General features: G+C 52.3%; 1 protein-coding gene across 1 annotated transcript in view; it reads left to right on the top strand.

The window, feature by feature from the left end:
- The window catches only part of ARHGAP32 (Rho GTPase activating protein 32), a 118,167-nt gene extending 105,038 nt beyond the window's left edge, over window positions 1-13,129 (top strand). Inside the window, 6 exon segments of the mRNA XM_070400005.1 lie at window positions 331-476; window positions 1,088-1,159; window positions 3,246-4,181; window positions 4,841-5,805; window positions 6,966-7,721; window positions 7,723-13,129. Coding sequence (XP_070256106.1) covers window positions 331-476; window positions 1,088-1,159; window positions 3,246-4,181; window positions 4,841-5,805; window positions 6,966-7,721; window positions 7,723-9,216 — 4,369 coding nt within the window. The 3' untranslated portion in view covers window positions 9,217-13,129.
- The last annotated feature ends 7,058 nt before the right edge of the window (window positions 13,130-20,187 follow it).

The raw sequence follows: 20,187 nt of genomic DNA, 5'->3' as shown, positions 1-20,187 counted from the left end.
CACTTTCCCTAACTCTAGTTTTGGAGTGTTAATATTTCCTGTTCCCAAATATGTCTTACTCTTACTTCCCAGCTTGTGAGGGCAGTCTCAGTGTGGCAGTCTGTGTGATAACTGCCCTGTGAAACTAATCACTGGTATGGACACCCATACAGTCAGTTTCCACTCCACGCTCAGCTGCACCGCACGGCTGCCCTGAGTCGTGTGCCGTGTGCCGGTGGGTGTGTGCTCAGCTGTGCTCTTCTGCTCTGGTTCTTCCCATCACTTGCTCATTTTCTCTAAGTAAAGGGAGCCCCTTGGATATCTCACTGCGGAAGTGTTTCTCTCTCACAGGAGGAGGCCTCAGAACAAAATGAAGAAGTCCCCCGTGGGCAGCTGGCGCTCGTTTTTCAACTTGGGGAAATCGTCGTCTGTTTCCAAGCGGAAGCTGCAGCGCAATGAGAGCGAGCCCTCGGAGATGAAGGCCATGGCTCTGAAAGGTCAGCGCCCTTCCCCGCCCCTGTCCCCGTGCTGCGCCGAGGGCAGCTGGCCCGCCGACAGGTCACCTCCTCCTGCTGCCACGGCGTCTCTTTTCTTTCTCTGGACCCACAACCGACACGCTCCAATGGGAGATGCTGTCTACTGGAGGCTAAGGTCTGAGATCACGGTGTCAGCAGGGCCGTGGTTAGGTGTGAACCCTGATCCCTTGGCTTGTGCTGGCGTCACTCCAGTCTCCGCCTCGGTCTTCAGAGAGCATTTTCCTCTGTCTCTCTGGGTCTGCTCTTAAAGGGACACCACACCAGTCATTGGGTTTAGGATCATCTACCCTCAATCCAGTATGGCAGCACACTCCTCTTTAGGAAATATAAAAGGAGGTATTTTTAAATTCATCTCTATTCACAAGTTCTTAACCCTTTAGAAAAGAGATTTTTCCTATAGGCAACCACTTGAGAACAACAATACATTAGGTAGCATGATGCTAAATTGAGTATGGTTATCAAAATGTACAACTAATCGCTCTTGGAAGTTTAAGTGTGTGTAGAGAAAAACACTGCTCCTTTTCACTGTAATAATGACTAAAACGTCACACTGTTTGGTTTTGATTCTGTAGGTGGCCGGGCAGAGGGAACCCTCCGGTCAGCTAAGAGTGAAGAGTCTCTTACTTCTCTCCATGCAGTCGATGGTAAGAGGAAAAGCACCAGTCGTTTTATTCTGTATTTCAGAAAAGAACATAAGAAGCAAGTGTATTTTATAAATACATGCTTAGCAAAGAGGCCGTAGAGCATCACTTCTTAAGAATACTAGTATCTATTTAGTATTTTCCATTGATGTTTTTATATAGTACCAGTCTCTAATTTCTTCACTTTTTCATAATTGTTATTCAATTTGCATAAGAATGAGCGAATTGGTTTAAGTTAACCATTTATATTTATTAATGCCCTGTGAAAAATTATATTATTAGTATTTCTTAGATTTCACAGTGAGAACACAGTGTTACAAAGGGTACAATTAAGCAGTTTTGATACTCAGACTAGAAGACTTTTGTCTTGAAAATGGCTAACTTAATGTTAAATTTCATAGATCAGATCAGTTATGGAGGATAATCTTATCAGGAGAAGGCAACTTAAAGTCAATCTGCTTAAAATGGGGACCCGAGTTATATGCTAAATAATGCAGAAAGGGTGGATTGTAACTTGAAAAGCAAAACTAAAAGTTTATGAAAATATGTTTTAGCATCTGTCTAAAGTCAGGTTACAGTTGCCACTAATTTTCAGAATGAACAAAGCACTGCTTCATTGTTGACTTGCAGGGAAATAAAACTCTTGACAAAACCACGTAATGGCAAGTAAGACATCCTTGACGTCATCTTTGGCTTCTAATCCTTTAGAAAAGAGTTCGTAAAGAAGGCAGCAGGTTGTAAAGACGGCCCTTTTAAGGAAATAATCAAGAGCCACCCTGATTGCCCAGGGGTTTTCCTTAGTCAGTTGATGCTCAGTTCATGCTCTTTGGAGGTATCCTGGGAAGTCCTATCAGCCTTCTCATCTTCCTTTACTAACTGCCCTAACGGCAGCTCCTCACTGGCCAGTGACTGTGCTGTGATTCAACAAGTCCTCCCATGTCACTGTCGTTGAGTGTCCTACATCTTTTGGGTTTTGCAGGATTTTCCATTTCACTTTAGTTAAGAGAATGCTTCATAGAGCAGTGTAGAGGACTGGGTAGATGCTAGGATTGAGCAGAAGATAATTTTCAAGGAGGGATTCATTTTACACGTGGCCAGAGCATTAGTGAATGTTTTTATTACGACAGTTTCTGCCTCTCGGTGGTACATGTTCACTCCGGCAGCTCTCAGCATTGTAATCGAATGCTGAGATAGAGGACTTCTGTCAGGAGGATGCTTGGCAGTGGCATCAAACTGTGTGATCTGCAGAGGCCTCCACCACTTTCGAGGACCGACTGCCTGAGAGACTTAGAGCCCGCTCTGAAGGGAGGGAAAAGGAAATTATTTTTGTTTAAGTATCTGAAAGGAATCCCTTACTAAATAGATGTTAATACTTTATAGGATTGTAGGGATTTTTTAAACTGAGAAGTTCATTTTTAGAAATTTGGGGGTTATGAGAATTTTTCCCTCTAAACAAAAACCTCTTTTGCTGCTGTGTATCCAAAGTACTATTTAAAGTGAATGATTCCACCCGGCCGGGGTGGCTCAGTGGTTGAACATTGACCTAGGAACCAGGAGGGCACGGTTCGATTCCCTGTCAGGGCCACGTGCCCGGGTTTCAGGCTTGATCCCCAGTAGGGGGCGTGCAGGAGGCAGCCCATCAGCTCATCATTAATGTTTCTCTCTCTCTCTCTCTCCCTCTCCCGTCCTCTTTGAAATCCATAAAATACATTTTAAAAATAAATAATAAAAATAAAGTGATTGATTTTGCCTCACAAGTCATGTGTGAGGTCAGTGATAAAATAAGACAAAAAGAAATAAAAAACTCGCCTAAAGTCACAACAAAAGTCAGTGTTGGACGAGTGGTCGAACCTGGCAGCTCTGAGTCCTTTTCCGATGGAAATCGACAGCCTCTGCCTTCTCCCTCCCATCATGTCAGAGGTGCGTGTCCTTGAGCATTTGGCTTGGGGGCCCCATCTGTGAGCCCCAAGAGACAGTTACCCGTAAGAAAAGGAGACGTGCCCTTTCCTTTCCCCGTGTGTCCTCGGTAGGTGAGCAGCGGGGGTGCCCCTGTGACGTTCACACTGAGAGACTCTCGTCCGTTCCCCAGGTGACTCCAAGCTGTTCCGGCCCAGGAGACCGAGATCCAGCAGCGACGCCCTGAGCGCCTCTTTCAACGGAGAAATGCTGGGGAACCGCTGCAATTCCTACGACAACCTGCCCCACGACAACGAGAGCGAGGAGGACGTGGGGCTGCTCCACATCCCAGCCCTGGTGTCCCCCCCTTCGGCCGAGGATGTGGACCTGAGCCCGCCGGACATGGGCGTGGCCGGCCTGGATTTCGACCCCATGTCGTTTCAGTGCAGCCCCCCGAAGGCCGAGGCCGAGGGCCCCGAGGGCGGCGCTGCCTTTTTAGACTCCCCCACGGGATACCCCAAGGATAAGCCAAGTGCAAATAAAAGGGACTCGGAAGCCGGCGGCAGCCGGGCCCAGACCCCGGGCAGCACTGCCAGTTCTGAGCCCATGTCTCCTCTGCGGGAGACCCCCAGCCCCTTCTTCACCCTGGACTTGAGCCCGAGCGAGGAGAAGTCCGCCAAGCCGTCCTCCTTCACGGAGAAGGTTGTCTACGCATTCTCGCCAAAAATCGGACGGAAATTAGGCAAATCACCTTCTCTGAACATATCTGAGCCCATTTCAGTGACCCTTCCCCCCCGGGTGTCGGAAGTCATCAGTGCGGCCTCCGCCACGGCCTCCGCCACTGCCTCCGCCACTGCCTCCACCACGGCAGCCCAGACCCGATCTCCTCCCGCCTGGCACACAGGTGTGGACGAAAGTGCCGTCGGAACTAGATCCCCTCCCCAGGTAGGAAAGATGAAGGCAAACGAGAGGGAGGCCCTGGAAGGATGTGAGCCTGGAGTCCAGCCCCCAGGCCTGGCGGTGGCGGTGGCAGCGGCCGCAGAGGTAGAGGCGCCGGGACAGGAGAAGGAGGAGCCGTGCGTGTCCGACGGTCAGAGTAAGGCTGTACCTTCTGGACAGGCTCAGACAGGTACCGTTTGCTTTCCTCCACTCTTTCTTTAAGCTGAGCAGGATCTTCATGTCCCTGTGCCACCTGTGCCTTGTCAGGGAGAGATTCACTTCACACCTGCCCTTTAGTCAAAGAGAATGCGGTTCCGGGTGGTGCTGAGTGCTCCAAGCCTTACACTAAACTCAAACAAGACCCGCGAAGGGCCGGTGGTCCTGTGTCCGACTCCATAGAGTCCGCGGGTCTCTTTGGACAGTCAGAATCCATGGATATTTTTTGCACAACTTCGTAGCTCTTGATTCTGTTTTCTCTTCTGGTAAAATGCCTGTATTTTTAGCCTTCCACGTTAACCAGCCAGCCTCCACCGGTAAAACCATCCTAAGCCATCCGCAAGCGCATGGAGCTTGTGTTCTAAGCCATCTTGCCTGAGCCACGTGGGGGACCTGCTTGTTGTAGCAGCTCACGAGGAGGGGCAGGCTTCACCCCCTCTCAGTGTTAGTGTTCCTCTGAACCAGATGTTTCTGCGGCAGATGTTGCATGTGGGACGGAAGATCGTGGATTGCCATTTTGAAATATGGAAGGCCCCTGTCTTTTAGGGCCCCAACGGGGAGTGTTGGCTTTCCATAGATGGGATAACACAAGCGGCCTTTTCACTCTCATTTTTTCTCCCAATTTCCCACCAGGAGCAGTTACCCATGACCCCCCTCAGGAGGCCATGCCTGTCAGTTCAGTGTCTCTTATCCCACCGCCACCGCCTCCGAAAAACGTCGCCCGCCTGTTGGCGCTGGCGTTAGCCGAGTCCGCACAGCAAGCCTCGACGCAGTCACTGAAGAGACCAGGTGCTTGCCAGTCTGCTCCGGTGAACTATGGAGACGCGGCTGCGGCTGCAGCCGAAGAGCAGCTGCCTGTTTACCATCCTCACATGACTCTGGACAAAGCCTGTGTCCCAGCCGATGGGCCCGCAGAGCACTTCCTCCTCCCGAACCACTCATCTGGGAGCGGCCACCAGCTCCTGCCCGACCCGGCCGCCGCCGCCGGGCACCAAGCCCACGCCAGTGCCCCCGAGTCCGGGCAGCAGCCCCGCCAGGCCGACTTCCAGCCCCATCGAGCCTGTGCACCTGGGGACCCAGACCAGGCCAGAGCCACTGCAGGTCCTTTAACAGGCTCGCAGTCTGACGAGCACATCAGTTTCCGGGAAGACCAGCCCGGGAAGACCACCGGGCCGACCGTCTCCTTCGCGGATCAGGACCAGACTCAAGTTCACTTCTACAGTGGAGATCAGCCGCCGTCTTATCTCAGTGCAAGTGTGGATCAGCCCCATCAGCCCTCACAACTCACTGACAAACCTCCCACACCCTCTAGAGACAAACCCTGCCCTCCTCCTGGGTCCCCCGAGGAGCCTGTCAGCACAGCCGGCCTGGCTTATGTGGCAGCGCCGGCGGCGGCGCCTGACACAGGCGCCTGGGAAGCCTGCTGGGACCCGGCGGAGCAGCCCACCTCGATGGATTTTGCTGCCGCCACCCTCCAGCGTCCGCACAGAACCCACCGGCCCCTTCCCCCACCTCCTTCCCAGAGACCAGCAGAGCCGTCACCAGCTGTGGGGCAGGTGCCAGCAACGGCCTGCGCAGGGTTAAATAATTCCCACAAGGTAAGAAGCAGGGAAGGAAATGCACTTTGCAAAGGAATGTCCCTTTTCAGCAGGGGGTGGTCTTGGAGTCAGACATGGTCTCTGTTTTCCAGTCCTCGGGCGGGTTTTCATGAAGCTTTTCCCCTTGGAGGTTGGGATCTGCCTTTTCCTCGTTGCTGGTATTTCTCAGGAAGGAGCAGTTACACAACGACCGTGGCCTAACCACGTCTGCCCGCTGCTGCTGCCTCCCGCCAGCCTCCGGGTAGTTTCTTCAGAGCGATACCAGAGGTGATAGTGAGTCAGACGGGGCTTCGGGTATCAGGGCTGCCCTGGTTCTCCCGGCCCCGGCACTGACTCATCGTGACCTCGGGCAAGTCATTGAACGTCGCCCGCCGGTTATTCCTGTCTGCCCGATACGGGCGCTTGAGTCTCAGGAGGTGTGTAAGGCTTTTTAGAAGAGTGAGGTTATTTTCTCAACACGAAGCAGCAGGTTCTGCAGTCCAGCGGGCACCCATTTCGATGAGAGAATGTTGTACGCAAAATGCTAAGGTTTCGTCCGAATTTTCTCATATTTTTTTTAAAAAAATGCCCCAGGTGTATTGGGATCACCTTGAACCTTTGTCTAGTCTTCCCTGGAGGACGCTGTGTCTACAGCTGCATCTCAAGGCGGGGTGTTTGCAGCCCTGGCGTCTGCGGCCACCCTAGGGCGGGTCGAAGGCAGAGGGGGCGGTACCTGTTGGAGTTCAGTGCCCCCTGGGGCTTACAGCTCCCCACTTCAAACATCTCTCCCGAGAGAACCCCTCTCTTTGTTTAGCCAAGTGTTCCTGCTGCTGGTGAGCCTGAGCTGGGCAGAGAGTCAGCATATGTTTTTAAGCATGACTGTTACTTGATTAAACCTCTGTTGTGGTCTGCACGTTAAGACAACGTCACAGGCAACCTCATCTCGCCTTCATACCCATCACCAGCTAGAACAGCCCTCACGATGGAGGTGGCCGCTCCGCCAGGTGGCCACGCGGGCCGTTTCCTGGTTGTGGGGACAGGGTGGCCTGCTGTCCTGGCCAGCACGACCGTGTGGCTGGGGGAGTTTCAAGCTGCTTTCCGCATAGCCTCAGCTTGTGATGGTGCTGATTCCATAGAGGGGAGCACAAGAGAAAACTCACGCTGTCCTCATTTTTCTGTAGGTCCCAGGAGTAGTGCCCACTCCGGAGAGGCCGCCGGAACCCAGGGCCGCAGACGACCCTCCTCCCGGCCTCGTCGGTGACGGCGGGGCTGCCGCTCCGTGTCCCGCCTCTGCCCCCACTGTGTGTCCTGCTGTCCAGCCCGGCCTCCCCGAAAAGCTGCGGGAAGGTCCCCGCGCGCCCCCACTGCACCTGCGTGCGGAGTCCGCCCCCGGACATGGCCCCTGTGGCTTCCCGGCCCCAGTGCCCCCCACCCGGACGATGGAGAGTAAAGTCGCGGCCGCCATCCACTGCGGTGGTGCGGAGGCGGCCGGCGGCGGCGCCAGTTACCATCCCTTCGCCTCGGCCGCCGGGGATGATGTCTTGCCTTTGCCACTTCCCGCCCCGCAGCCGAAGCACGCGCCTCCGAAAGCCGATTACGCCACCTTCACGAGGCCCGACGTCACCCCCGAGCCCTTCGGTCCGGAAAACTGTGTGCATTTCAATATGACTCCAAACTGCCAGTACCGCGCCCAGAGTGTGCCGCCCCATCACAGCGGCCTGGAGCCGCACCACGCCTACGGGGCCCGGTCCGAGCCGCCAGCCTCCGTGGGTCCCCGTTACAATACCTACGTGGCCCCCGGGAGAAGCGCGTCCGGACACCACTCCAAGCCGTGCAGCCGGGTCGAGTACGTGTCTTCTCTGAGCTCATCTGTTCGGGGCGGTTGCTACCCGGAAGACCCGTACCCCACCATCCGGAGGGTGCAGTCTCTCCACACCCCCCCCGGCTGCCATGATCCGCTCCGTCCCCATCTCCCGGACGGAGGTTCCCCCCGACGACGAGCCGGCCTACTGCCCGAGGCCCCTGTACCAGTACAAGCCATACCCGGCCTCCCAGGCCCGCTCGGACTACCACGTCACGCAGCTGCAGCCTTACTTTGAGAACGGCCGGGTGCACTACCGGTACAGCCCCTACTCCAGCTCCTCCGGCTCCTACTACAGCCCCGACGGCGCCCTGTGCGACGTGGACGCCTACGGCACCGTGCAGCTGCGGCCCCTGCACCGCCTGCCCAGCCGCGACTTCGCCTTCCACAACCCTCGGCTGCAGGGGAAGAGCCTGTATGGGTACCCCGGGCTGCCGCCCCGGCCCCGGGCCACCGTGACCGGCTATTTCTCCGGTAATGACCACGGTGTCGTCGGCATGCCCCCGGCCGCCGACGGGAAGCACACTTACACCTCGTGGGACTTCGAGGACATGGAGAAGTACCGCATGCAGTCCATCCGCAGGGAGAGCCGGGCCCGGCAGAAGGTGAAGGGGCCCGTCATGTCCCAGTACGACAACATGGGCCCGGCCCTGCAGGACGAGCTGGGCGGGCTCTATGTCATCCACCTGCGCAGCAAATCCGATCCTGGGAAAACTGGACTTCTCTCCGTGGCCGAGGGGAAGGAGGCCCGGCCCCCGGGGAAGGCCCTCAGCCCCGAGGGCGGCGACCCCTTCTACAGGAAGCACCCGGAGGCCGAGCTGGACAGGGCCCATTACCACGGAGGGCACGGTGGGCACGGCAACGGGCAGCCGGAGAAACCGTCCCTCCCGCAGAAGCAGAGCAGCCTCAGGAACCGCAAGCTCCACGACCCGGGCTGCGGCCTCCCGGAGCACAGGGCACACCAGGAAGCAAGCCATAGGCACCTGTGCGAGCCGAAGAGCGGGCCCCCTCACCCCCAGGGGGCCGGCCACTTAGATTATGGGGCCAAAGGGAGTCCGGACGCCTGTGAGCCCGCCAGCTACCATAACTCTGGAGGGAAGTACATGACCGTGGGCCCCGAGTCCTTGCGACTGAACCACAAAGAGGCGAGGCTCTGCAAAGAGCTGGAGAGGCCTCGGGCCAGGCAGCCCCCCGCCCCAGACAAACACCCCCGAGACTGCTACCCGGAGGAGGAGCCGCTCGGCCAGGCCTCGGTCCCACCCCCGAAGCCGGAGCGGAGTCACAGCCTGAAGCTCCATCACACCCAGAGCGGGGAGCTGTGCCAGTACCCAGCGCACGGCCGGCGCCAGGGCAGCCTGGCCACCGTGTCCCAGTACGACAACCTGGAGGGCTACCACTCCCCGCCCCAGCTCCAGCGAGGAGGCTTCGCGGGAGGAGCCATGGGGGCCTACCTGCCCCCTGGCTTCGCCCACCCGCAGAGCAGGACCTACGCCACCGCGCTGGGGCAGGGCGCCTTCCTGCCCGCGGAGCTGTCCCTGCAGCACCCCGAAACCCAGGTCCACGCTGAATGAGCCCCGAGAGCAATAGAGTTGAAGCAGCCTCTGCTGGACAGTGGACTGTTCTATTTTTTTCAGTAACCAAAAAGATTTAAAAAAAAGGAAAAGAAAAAAGCTACAACCCCCCCCCCCCCCCAACCACATTAAAAAACAAAACATAGTAAGAAAAATCAGTCGCCACCCTTCTCCCCTTCCTGTTCCATTTTCCGCCTCTAAGGACTCGCTTTGTCACTAGACGAGATCTGAGTGGTTGTAAAGCACGGTGGTGACAACCTCGGAGAGAGCCTGTCGCCACCTCATGCGCATCCGTACGAGCCTGAGGACTGCCTGGACCTGCGTTCGAATGTGGCTTTGTCCTTCCTGGTGTCGCAGAGCAGTTGCCATCCGTTTCCTTTTGCATTCCTCCCAGCGCCTCCAGGGCCCGTGTCGCTGGCTCAGGCTGGCACCCAGCTGTCGTGTCATTCTCCCCGTCTCGTGTTAAATTCCAACAGAGAAAACCCCCCTGATCCTTCAGCTAAGTCAGTTGAACATTTAGCACATTCTGACTAAAACATACAGGAAGTAAAACTAAGCGTGTAGTAAAGAGTCATCATAAAGAGTCAAACCATGTAGACCCAGGCTGCCCCATGTCCTGTGCATCCTTACTCCTCAGAGGTGTTTCTCAGCTCCCCGTGGAACAGGCTCAGATCCCAGGGGAAGGGATGGTCAAAGGCAGAGTCAGACATTCTCAGGCGGGCGCCAGGGGGCGCTGTTAGCACCAGAGAGCTCTGTCCCTGCTTCCAGTGAGCCCTCCGCCTTCAGTTACCGTTTCTCTTAAGAAGAGCTAGTGACTTGTAACCCTAGTAAAACATTTCACACCATTTGTTTCCCTAAAGCAACTTTTTTTTCTTCATTAAAAATGGAAACGACCCCCAGCGTGGTTTGACTAGATCAACACGCAATTGATCATGATGGCAAACGTACACGTTAAGTTCTGTTTCTGACTGCAGGTTTCCTGGGGATCCTTACAGTAGCTATGTAGTACCTGTTCGTACACCTGCAATAACGGTGCAGCACACAGCCCCGTTTCACCGCGGGCATCCCGGGTGGGTACGTTTCTGCCCGGAGGAATGGCGTGCTGTTTGCTCACCCCCTCTGCTATCACAGTCTACTGTAACTGCCATCGACACCAGCATTTCCGGCACCATTCTGATAACTCTGTGGGCATGTTACACGTGCCCGGCACCCACAACTTTCTTTTGAGAGTTGCACTCATTCCCGATTCGAGTTGGACTAGGCACCTCTCGAGCCCAACGCAATTCCATTTTCTCAACTCAACCCCGATCGCGCGCGCGTGCGCGCGCGCCAGGCGAGCAAGGCAGTCCTGCCTTTACCAGGACGCGTTTCGGTTGTCATTTCATTCCAGGACTCTTAGTAACACTTGATTTTTATACATTCACACCTGGGGGCTTTCATTCCATTCACTGGATGGTCGCTGCTCTGGCTTTTATAAAACTTGGAATTAACTTGTATTTAGAGCAAAGGAAGAAATCTTTTAAGAGGCTAAATTTATGCTGCTATGATTGCTGTGAATTTGTATAAAGATTAGGAGTCATGCCAGTTCCTTTTTTATTTAATAAAAATAAAAAAAAACACGTGTGACTGCATTTTAAGGGTTTATATTTAGGCCAAGAAATAAAGTTTTAAGAATGACACATTTATTTATATGTGAACATACTCTGTAAGGTTTTCCTTTGTTGCCCCGGAATTGATCAGAGGGATTCCGTCAGGATCCTGGTAGAAGAAACCCCGGGATCGATCTGTGAAGAGGCCTGTGGGCCTCGGGCCTTCCCGTTAAAGGTGCAGACCCGCCTGGCCCAGCGTCCCTTAGGCAACCTGGCCGGCTCCCGCTCGGTACACGAACCGCGGGTGCTGTGACAGGAGTTTGGTCTTTGGTGAATAGACGGCACTGATTTTAATTTTATTTTTTACTTTAACCATCTTTTTATCAAGTAGGCAGCCCATTGCCCTTTGTGATCACACGGCCCTGTGTTCTCCCGGCAGCATGGCCATCGGAAAAAGCTGCTGTGGCGAAGACATAGATGGCTTTAATGACAGTTTTTTTTCCTCACTATTTGGCAAAGTATCATCCTGGTAAAACATTTCACACCGTTTGTTCTCCTAAAGCAATATATATATATATATATATATATATATATATATATATATTATTTTTAGTAAAAAAGAAAAAGGATTTAGAAGGCTGTGAGTCCAGAAGGGCGTGGCTGAAAAATCCCTCCGTCCAGTCTTAATATTCGTGGATTTGTGGTCACACACAATTTCTCCTGCGACCGAAGTCTTTTGTAAACACTACGGTCAGTTCCTCAAAGCAGTTACTTTACTCGTGTCCTATGGGCTCAGAAATATCAGGTAAATATTTTGATGACAGAAAAAATGACTCAAATTACCGGTATGAGTGTGAAACACGAATTCTAGGTACAGCCTAGCGTTGTTTCACTTCCTGTGTGTAGAAACAGCCTTAACTTCGGAGTTGGTTATTTAAGGGACGTTGCCTGTGTCTTTCCCTTTCTAATACCGTCGGGTAGACATCGGATGGCAAATCACTGTGAGCCGGGTTACCTCAGTATAGTCCGCCTGTGCGACTTTCCAGATAGTGTGATGAAGGATGGTTCCTTTCTTTTTTTTTTTTTTTTTTAAATATATTTTATTGATTTTTTACAGAGAGGAAGGGAGAGAGATAGAGAGTTAGAAACATCGATGAGAGAGAAACATAGACCAGCTGCCTCCTGCACATCTCCCACTGGGGATGTGCCCGCAACCCAGGTACATGCCCTTGACCGGAATCGAACCCGGGACCCTTCAGTCCACAGGCCGACGCTCTATCCACTGAGCCAAACCGGTTCCGGCAAGGATGGTTCCTTTCCAACGGTGGCGTGGAGCATTCTGATCAAGGAAATGGAACTGCCTTATGCATCAAACCCAAATTTCTATTGGGATTCTCATAATCCTCTCTCCAGGTTTTATCTTTGGCAAGATCCTGATGCCAGTGTGTGGTTGGATCGAAATCAATATTCCCCGGGTGTCTGGCCAGAGACGTTGCTAACAGCCCCAGAGGCGCCATTCTCTTGTCACTAAATTTCATCTGAGCCTTATTGCTTACTGTCTCCAGTTTCCTTTTAAAACGCAATCCCTGGACGGCCCCACGGGGAGGCCTGCACATGTTTGTAATGACAGAGAGCATTTTTAGAAAACAGTTAGGGTCAGGTTGAAAATTCTAGGGCTCACCTGGACAGAGTGTGGAGGGGGTGGAGAGGCGGTTCACACATCGGAGGCGGCAGCGGATGCACACAGTGTGGATTTGAAATCTGCCCCTTCTGCTAATGAGGGAGCCTGCCAAGGCCACACGTCTGTCCCCTGCCCTGCCCACCACCCATCCAGTATCGGCCAAGCGTTACCTGAGCAGGGTGTGTAAGGAAGTGATGATGAAAGCAAGCGTATGTCAGGAGGTTACTTCCCAGTGGTTAGAGGCATGTGACTGTCAGCGCTGTGTGTGCCAGAAACGCCGGGGATGGTGTGTTAACTGTGACACACAGTGTGCGCGGGCTCTACCTTGTCCGATGCGTACTGTTAAGTGTTCAGAGATTAAAATGGTTGTTTGTCAGTGTAGATTCTGAGGTAGCAAAACCTGATTTTTCAACCATGACCTGCATGTGAGAAGCATCCTAGGACGTCGTAGACCACACTTTTGAGTTCCTTAATTTTAATTTATATAGTGGGTTTTTTTTTATGGTTTAATATTTTTGTGAACCCGTGTAAATTGTTACTGCATATACGGCTTGTGTATTTTTGTAAATAGTTTTGTGATTTATTTCTCGATCCATATGTAAATATTTAGAGTCTCATTTCTTTAAAACTCATTTGAAGCTGAGTTGTGGGTTTGGGGTTTTTTGGCTTGGGGGGTGGGGTGCGGGGGGGAGAGAAGGGTTTTTGTACTATGATAATCCAGACGGAGAATTCTGTGGTTTCAAGCGAATGTCCCACTTGAACGCAATTCAAATATCAACAAAATTATTTCAGGTTAAAACAGACTTCTTTGTGTGTGCTTCCTTTTTAACCTAATACGGATGATAACAAACTAGATGGGGTGATTGACGGGGGTGATTAGTGTTTGGATGACAGATGACTGTTCCGAAGGGGCTGTTATTTGGCCGAAGGGGTTAATGCCTCCTGTGTGTACCTGTTTGCCTCAGGATGCTGTCTGGCCAGGTCTTCCCGGGTCAAACAGGATCTTGGAGCTGAGAGGACTCAATCTCACTGGGCTGCCCTGGGGAACCCTGGCACTCCTACCGCCGCCTGGCTCAGAGCTGGCCGTCCCCAGGAAGCAGTTGGGTTCATAGCTCAGGATCCTCCAGACGGGATTCTGAATAACAGGCATGTGTCTAGATTCCCACAGAGCATCTTGGATCCTGATTGCTTATCAGAGTGCGGTGACCAGAAAAGAACCACCCCTTCCACTTGCTCCCCGCTGGCCAGCTGGTTGGTGGCCAAGCCACATAAGGTGCGTGAGTCAGGCAAGTGCAGCGAGTAGCCCAGTTGCCCGGCGGGCTCCTGAGCGCGTTCCTGTGCCAGGTTCTCAAAAAGGAAACATTTCCGTATCAACCAGGATTTTTGGAAGGGAAAACACACACACACCTCTTCGATAGGAAGCCATGGAAACCCTTGTTTTCTTACTGGAAGTCATAAATTGCAAACAGTTCTTCATTCTAAAAGTATTAGAGTGTTTCCCTTTTTGCCAGAAATAGGGGCTATTGCCTGTAGTCCGGGGACCTTGGGCAGCCAGCCTGCTTATATGCCCGCACCCCACACTCCAGACCGTAGCAAAGACATAACACCCGCCCTCGGTAAACACTCCCAGACCTGACTGTGTCCCTGTGGAAACTGCTCAGATGGGACTGAAGAAAAGATGTGGGTGACATTCCCACTGTGTCTTCTACTGCATTTTCTGGGCCTCGTTTCCATTGCCAACTATTTCATCACCAAATCCATCACACCTGATGAGAATGTAGTACATGCCTCTTAAAGTGCATCCTTGAGTGATTGGCGACAGGTGCAGTGGTGGAGTTGGCGATTTTAATTATCTGGTGCTATGTGGAAAGGCACATTTTGAAGCAGCACCGACTCCCCATCACAGTCCAACTTCCTGCACTGACTCCCCAACATTGATCGACTCTTGTTTCTCTTAATTCATGGGCGAGGCCAGGGTGCAGAGGTTAAAGTCTGCCACTGTCACACAGGTAGAGTGCTGGAGCCAAGTCCGACCGAGCGTGCTGGACCCCAGTTCCCGCTCTAATAAGAGATGGCTTGGCAATAGACAGTTGCATGTGACTGCCGCTTACTCATTCTAAAACGCTTGCTGAATTCAAACTTCCGCAAGGATTCCTAAAACTCTTACTAAGCCACCGCTTTTCCATCTTTAAAAGGGAAATAATAATAGTACCTGCTGCGTAGGGTAGCTTGGAGGACTAATCCACGTTTCTAAAGGGCTCCCCCAGAGAGCAAGTGCCCTTTCAAGGCAGCCAGGACTTGTACTTTGAAATGGTGCAAGACCGCACAGCAGTTAAAGAAAAGGGTTAGATGATGCTTAGACAGTTATATCACCAAGGATTTAGTTGGTCGGGTCAACCTTCCTGCAAAGCTGAAGTTTAACACAGTTGAGGTACTTTTTGCAGGAAGAACCTTGGCAAGGAGAGATGCGAGACATGGTTCAGGGATTGACATGAGACTTCCCAGCGGGACGCAGCATGACTCAGCATTAAGGAAACCCCTGCTTTCTAAAAACAGGTTGCAGGTGCCCGGCTGGTGTGGCTCAGTAGTTGAGCGTTGACTTAGGAACCAAGAGGTCACTGGCCGGATTCCAGGTCAGGGCACATGCCCGGGCTGTGGGCTCAATCCCTACTAGGGGGAGTGCAGGAGGCAGCTGATCAAAGATGTTTCTCTCTCATCGAAGTTTCTCTATCCCTCTCCCTTCCTCTCTAAAAATCAATAAAAACGTATTTCAAAAAATAAATAAAAATACGCTGCAGTTACTCAGCGGAAACCTTTATGTGGATAGCACTGAGGACAGCACTGAGCGATGCCCACGCTCCGGGTTAGAGATGGTCTCTCCATTTCATTCCATTGGCCTGCTGACTGTGGCTCAGGGCCATGGGCATTGAACCTCTGAGAGACCCCTCTCTGCTGAGGCAGTTGCTCCCTGCAGGTGAGATCACTCTCCTCTCCATTGGTAAAACTACGGTAACTAATCAGGGCTTTCCCGTTATCCTTAAACACACACTTTTTTCCTGATTCACGATCTGTTCAAGCAAAATGCTTATCCGGAGGAGAGAGTGTGGTGATTGCATTGATAATAACTACCAGTGCTAACCGTACTAACTTATCCACCAATTATTCAGGCTATTCTAAGTGTGTTACATACATGAATAGGAACTCAGTCTTCCTAACAATTATGCAAAGTAGCATTATTGCTTTTGTTGCCATTGTACAGATAAAGAAACCGAGGCCCAGGAAGTTGAAGGTACGTGCTTGAGTTCATATCTCAGGGATTCAGGCCCACCCCCCCCCCCCCACTCCCCGCTGTGTTCACTTCTTTTATTAAGTGGAGGCCAGAGAATGCGGCACTGTATGTGCCATTTCCAGGGTGTGGGGTTCCCGATGATGATGATGACTGATGAGAAGGTCATATAGGCAGGTGGTGAGTTAGACAGGGAAGAGGGGCCTGCTGATGTGTGGGGGAAAGAAGAGGAGAGAGATAGAAACATCAATGAACTTGGCAGGGATGAGAGCCAGAGGGCACCGTGTGCTGAGGATGGCAAGGCCTTTGCTACAAAGAGCATGAGGTCCAGGCCCAGCCCTCTGAGTCCAGAGCCCACGGTTTTGCTCTCTGCTCTGCTGCTGCCCAGAGTGGACCTTCAAAGGCCATGGACCCCTAAAATAAGGGCAAGAAGGACCCTATTCTTCTGCAGGGAAGTCAGTTTCTCCTGATCAGAACAGCCTGGGTTCATGCTGTACTAACGTCACCAAAATGCCAACCCAAATGTCAGTACCTTAACACACACACGGAAGGTGTCTCCTGCTCAATCCGAGTCTGCAGCAGGTGCAGGGGACTCCGGGGTACCCGTCTTCCGTGCGGCCTCGGCAGAGGGTGGCTCCCCATCCGTCAGGTACGGCATCTGGAACACGTCCCTGGGACGCTGTGGCGAGTGGGGGAGCACTGGACGGCCTTGTGCATCTTGTAGCCCAGAAGTGACATGCGTTGTCCCTGCTCAGAGCGCACGAGCCGGACCTGGTCCTGAGGCCCTGCCCCACTGCAGGGAAGGGGCAAGGGCAATGCGGGCTGCCGAGTGCCCGGGAGGACAGCTGACCTGGGTGGCAGTGGCTGCACTGACGGCTGCCACGCCCCTTAGCTCTGCACCCAGCTCCTTCCACGCACCTTGATTATTGACAATCATGTCCTCGCGTGGGAGACTGCTAGCCCCCCAGAGACAAGATCAAGGACCAACAAATAGTTCTGTGTAGTGGGAGTGGGGGTGGGGGTGGGGGAGGGATAATCCAGGGCCATGGAGGGCTGGCAGATGCCTGGCGAGGGGTCACTTTTGGGTGTTCTACACGGTGGCAGGACGTTGGCCCTGCACCCAAATGTTTCTGATCACAATTTAGAGAAAGGCTTCGGAATGTAAAAGAGAAAGTGTCTTGCTCCAGGTCCAGAGAGATGGAGGAAGGCCTGTGAGGGGCAGGGGTGCCCGGGAGTGCTACTTGAGTCAATACTCCACCCATCCCTTTCCCGTCACTCCAGCCTCATTGGGATCCTCATTCTTCCGCAAATGCCAAGTACACTTGGCTCCATACACTCGGGTCTCAAGCATTTACCCGGCCTGCTCCTCGCTTTTAGCCTTTGCCCAGATGTCAACAGCTTAGGAAAGGCTTCTCTTTGTTTTTATTTTTTAATATTTTTATTGACTTCAGAGAGGAAGGGAGAGTGAGAGAGAGAGAAACATCAATGATGAGAGCGAATCATTGATCAGCTGCCTCCTGCACGCCCCACATGGGCGCCCAGCCTGCAACCCAGGCATGTGCCCTGACTGGGAATTGCACCATGACCTCCTGGTTCATAGGTTGACGCTCTACCACTGAGCCACACCGGCCAGGCTGAAAAGACTTCTCCTGACTACCTTCTGAAGCAGCGTCTCCCCTCGCTCTCCATCCACTTCCTCTGTGATGTGTAATGTCCGTATCTCCTCTAGGACATGAACGCCGAGGACAGGACGAGGTCCTGTTTACCGGAATACCCTATGCCCTAAACAGCGCTCTAGCATAACGTGCGCGCCGGTACTTGTTGAATGAATGAACAAGGGAGTCTCTTATCCGGGTAATGATGGGAAGCAGGGGCTGGGAGACCCTGGGCTTGGGCGCTGGAATATAGCGGTTATCTTCCTTCAGCGGGTGGACGAAGCCAACACCGCTTGTTCGGTCTGCTATCCTGTGTGACAAGCACTTCGGGACACTGGTGTTGGTTGCTGGGCCCAAAAGGGAAGCAAGTAGGCTTAGCGTATCTACATTCGCCTGCTAGCGCAACTAGGCACTGCTGGGATTAGTCCGAATTTCTTGTTAAAGGAGGTCAGTTTTGAAAAGTGTTTGGAAAGGAGTGAAGGAGAGTTCCTGGGAGGAAAGGAATGGAGATCCATGGGTCCAGGAGCGACTTTCTTCCCACGCTCAGGCCCACCCCACAGAGCATGTGAGGGTGGGGGCCTGACAAGATGCAATGCACCCTTTTCTTCCAGAGAAGACAAACGTAAGGCTGGAATAGTTTTCAGCAAATATATGCAGTAATCTGGGTACCAAGGGCTGGTGGAATGCAGGGAAACCTAAATGAGTCAGTCCCTGCATCATCTCCTTCTCTAAGTGATACGAGTTTTAAAGGAAGTCGATGGAAGTGTAGGAAATGACCTCACTGATGTTATCCAGACCCCTCAGGGTAAAGTGTCTGGGACTCTAAGACCCCAGGAGCCTCGAGAACTCGGAAGGTCATTGCTATGGCTCTGGGCTTCATGGTGGCCTGGCCCTTCTTTCCCTCGCTGGTCCTCTCGATGCCACTTAGCTAGTGTGTTACACTGATCATGGTGGGGAGTGGTTCTCTTCCTACCAGAGTTTATGATTGTGAGGGTGCCAGAGGCGGTCTGGACTCTTTTGATTTTTATGAACCTTTGCTTAAGAATAAACTAACTAGTCCGGCCGGCGTGGCTCAGTGGTTGAGCATTGACCTTTGAACCAGGAGGTCACGGTTCGATTCCCAGTCAGGGCACATGCCCAGGTTGTGGCCTGGATTCCCAGTGTGGGGCGTGCAGGAGGCGGCCAATCAATGATTCTCTCTCATCATTGATGCTTCTGTCTCTCCAATTCCCTTCCTCTCTGAAATCAATAAAAATATATATTTAAAACAAAAGAATAAACTAACCGATTAAAACATGTAGAGTAACTTCCTAGGCAAAAGCATCCAATGTTGGAGTAAAAAATTATTTTGCGACACTGCAAATGAGTAGTCCAGGATAGCATGCTAATACCATGATCTCCTATTTTAAGGTAATCTTTTTGGCTATCTGGGATGTTTTCTTTTAAAAATTTTATTTACTTATTTATTTAATATATTTTATTTATTTTTTTCAGAGAGGAAGGGAGATAGAGAGTCAGAAACATCGATAAGAGAGAAACATCAATCAGCTGCCTCCTGCACACCCCCTACTGGGGATGTGCCCGCAAACAAGGTACCTGCCCTTGACCGGAATCGAACCTGGGACCCCTCAGTCTGCAGGCCGACGCTCTATCCACTGAGCCAAACCGGTTAGGGCAAAAAAAAAAATTTATTTATTTATTGACTTGAAAAAGAGAGAGAGAAACATTGGTTTGTTGTCCCACTTATTTACATACTCACTGGTTGCTTCTTGTATTGCCCTGACCAGAGATCGAGCCCCCAACCTGGGCATATGAGGACAATGCTCTAACCAACTGAGCTACCTGGCCAGGGCAACTGGGATGTTTCCACCTTGCAAAGATGGACACATTTGTCCCCTATCTTAGAGAATGTGACGCTTGTCCAAAGACCTCCTTAGCACCTGGCAAGGCACCTGCTCACCTGCTCCGGCTCCTCCTGGGTGACTCAGCAACATATTCAGCTAATCTGTGACCCATTGCAGTGACGAGAGGAGGCGTGGGAGGGAATGATACGCAGGAGAGTCAACCTAAATATATGCAGCGCTCTCAGAGGGAAAGAACTTAGACTTGTTCTCATGGATCCTAAATGGTGGACACAAAGGGTAACGCTGAGCAAGGCATGGTAGGCGGGACTGAGTCATTGGGTGTGTGATTGGAGTAAACTTTGGAGCCCCGCCCACCGCTGAGGTCCTGTTGTATTTGTGAAATCCTAAGGAGTCATGGCCTGTGGGTCACTGGGGAGCTACCTGCTGTACTGCTGAGCCAGTGTACCGTTCCTCCCTCTCCCCGTCCCGGCACCTGCCCCATCCAAACTCTCCCAATAGCACTTGCAATTAAATCCAAACTCTTCGATCTAGCCACCTAGCCCTGACTTCTCTCTGTTGCCTCTCTCTCTCTGTCTCTCTTTCTCTCTGGTTAGAATTCAGATGACACTGGCCATTTCTTTTCCCTTTATATCAAGCCCGTTCCCACCACAGGTTCCTTGTACAAGCTGTTCTCTCTGCCTAGAATGTTCTGATGGGAGACCCATCTCTTCATTAAGATCTCACCACTTCCTTGAGGGCCCATCCTGAGGAGGCCACGCAAACGCATCACTCTCTTCATTCTGTAAATAGCACTTCCCACTCAGACATTCCTTGTACGTATTGGTTTATCTATGAATTGTCTCTATTTCTTCACTAGTTTGTGTGCTCCATGAGAGGTTAGCACATGGTATGTCCT

Source organism: Myotis yumanensis, unplaced genomic scaffold, assembly GCF_028538775.1.
Source record: "Myotis yumanensis isolate MYYU_CA2020_CCGP unplaced genomic scaffold, mMyoYum1.0.hap1 SCAF_19, whole genome shotgun sequence".
Taxonomy (NCBI): Eukaryota; Metazoa; Chordata; class Mammalia; order Chiroptera; family Vespertilionidae; genus Myotis; species Myotis yumanensis.
This window is presented reverse-complemented; position numbering and strand designations above follow the sequence as displayed.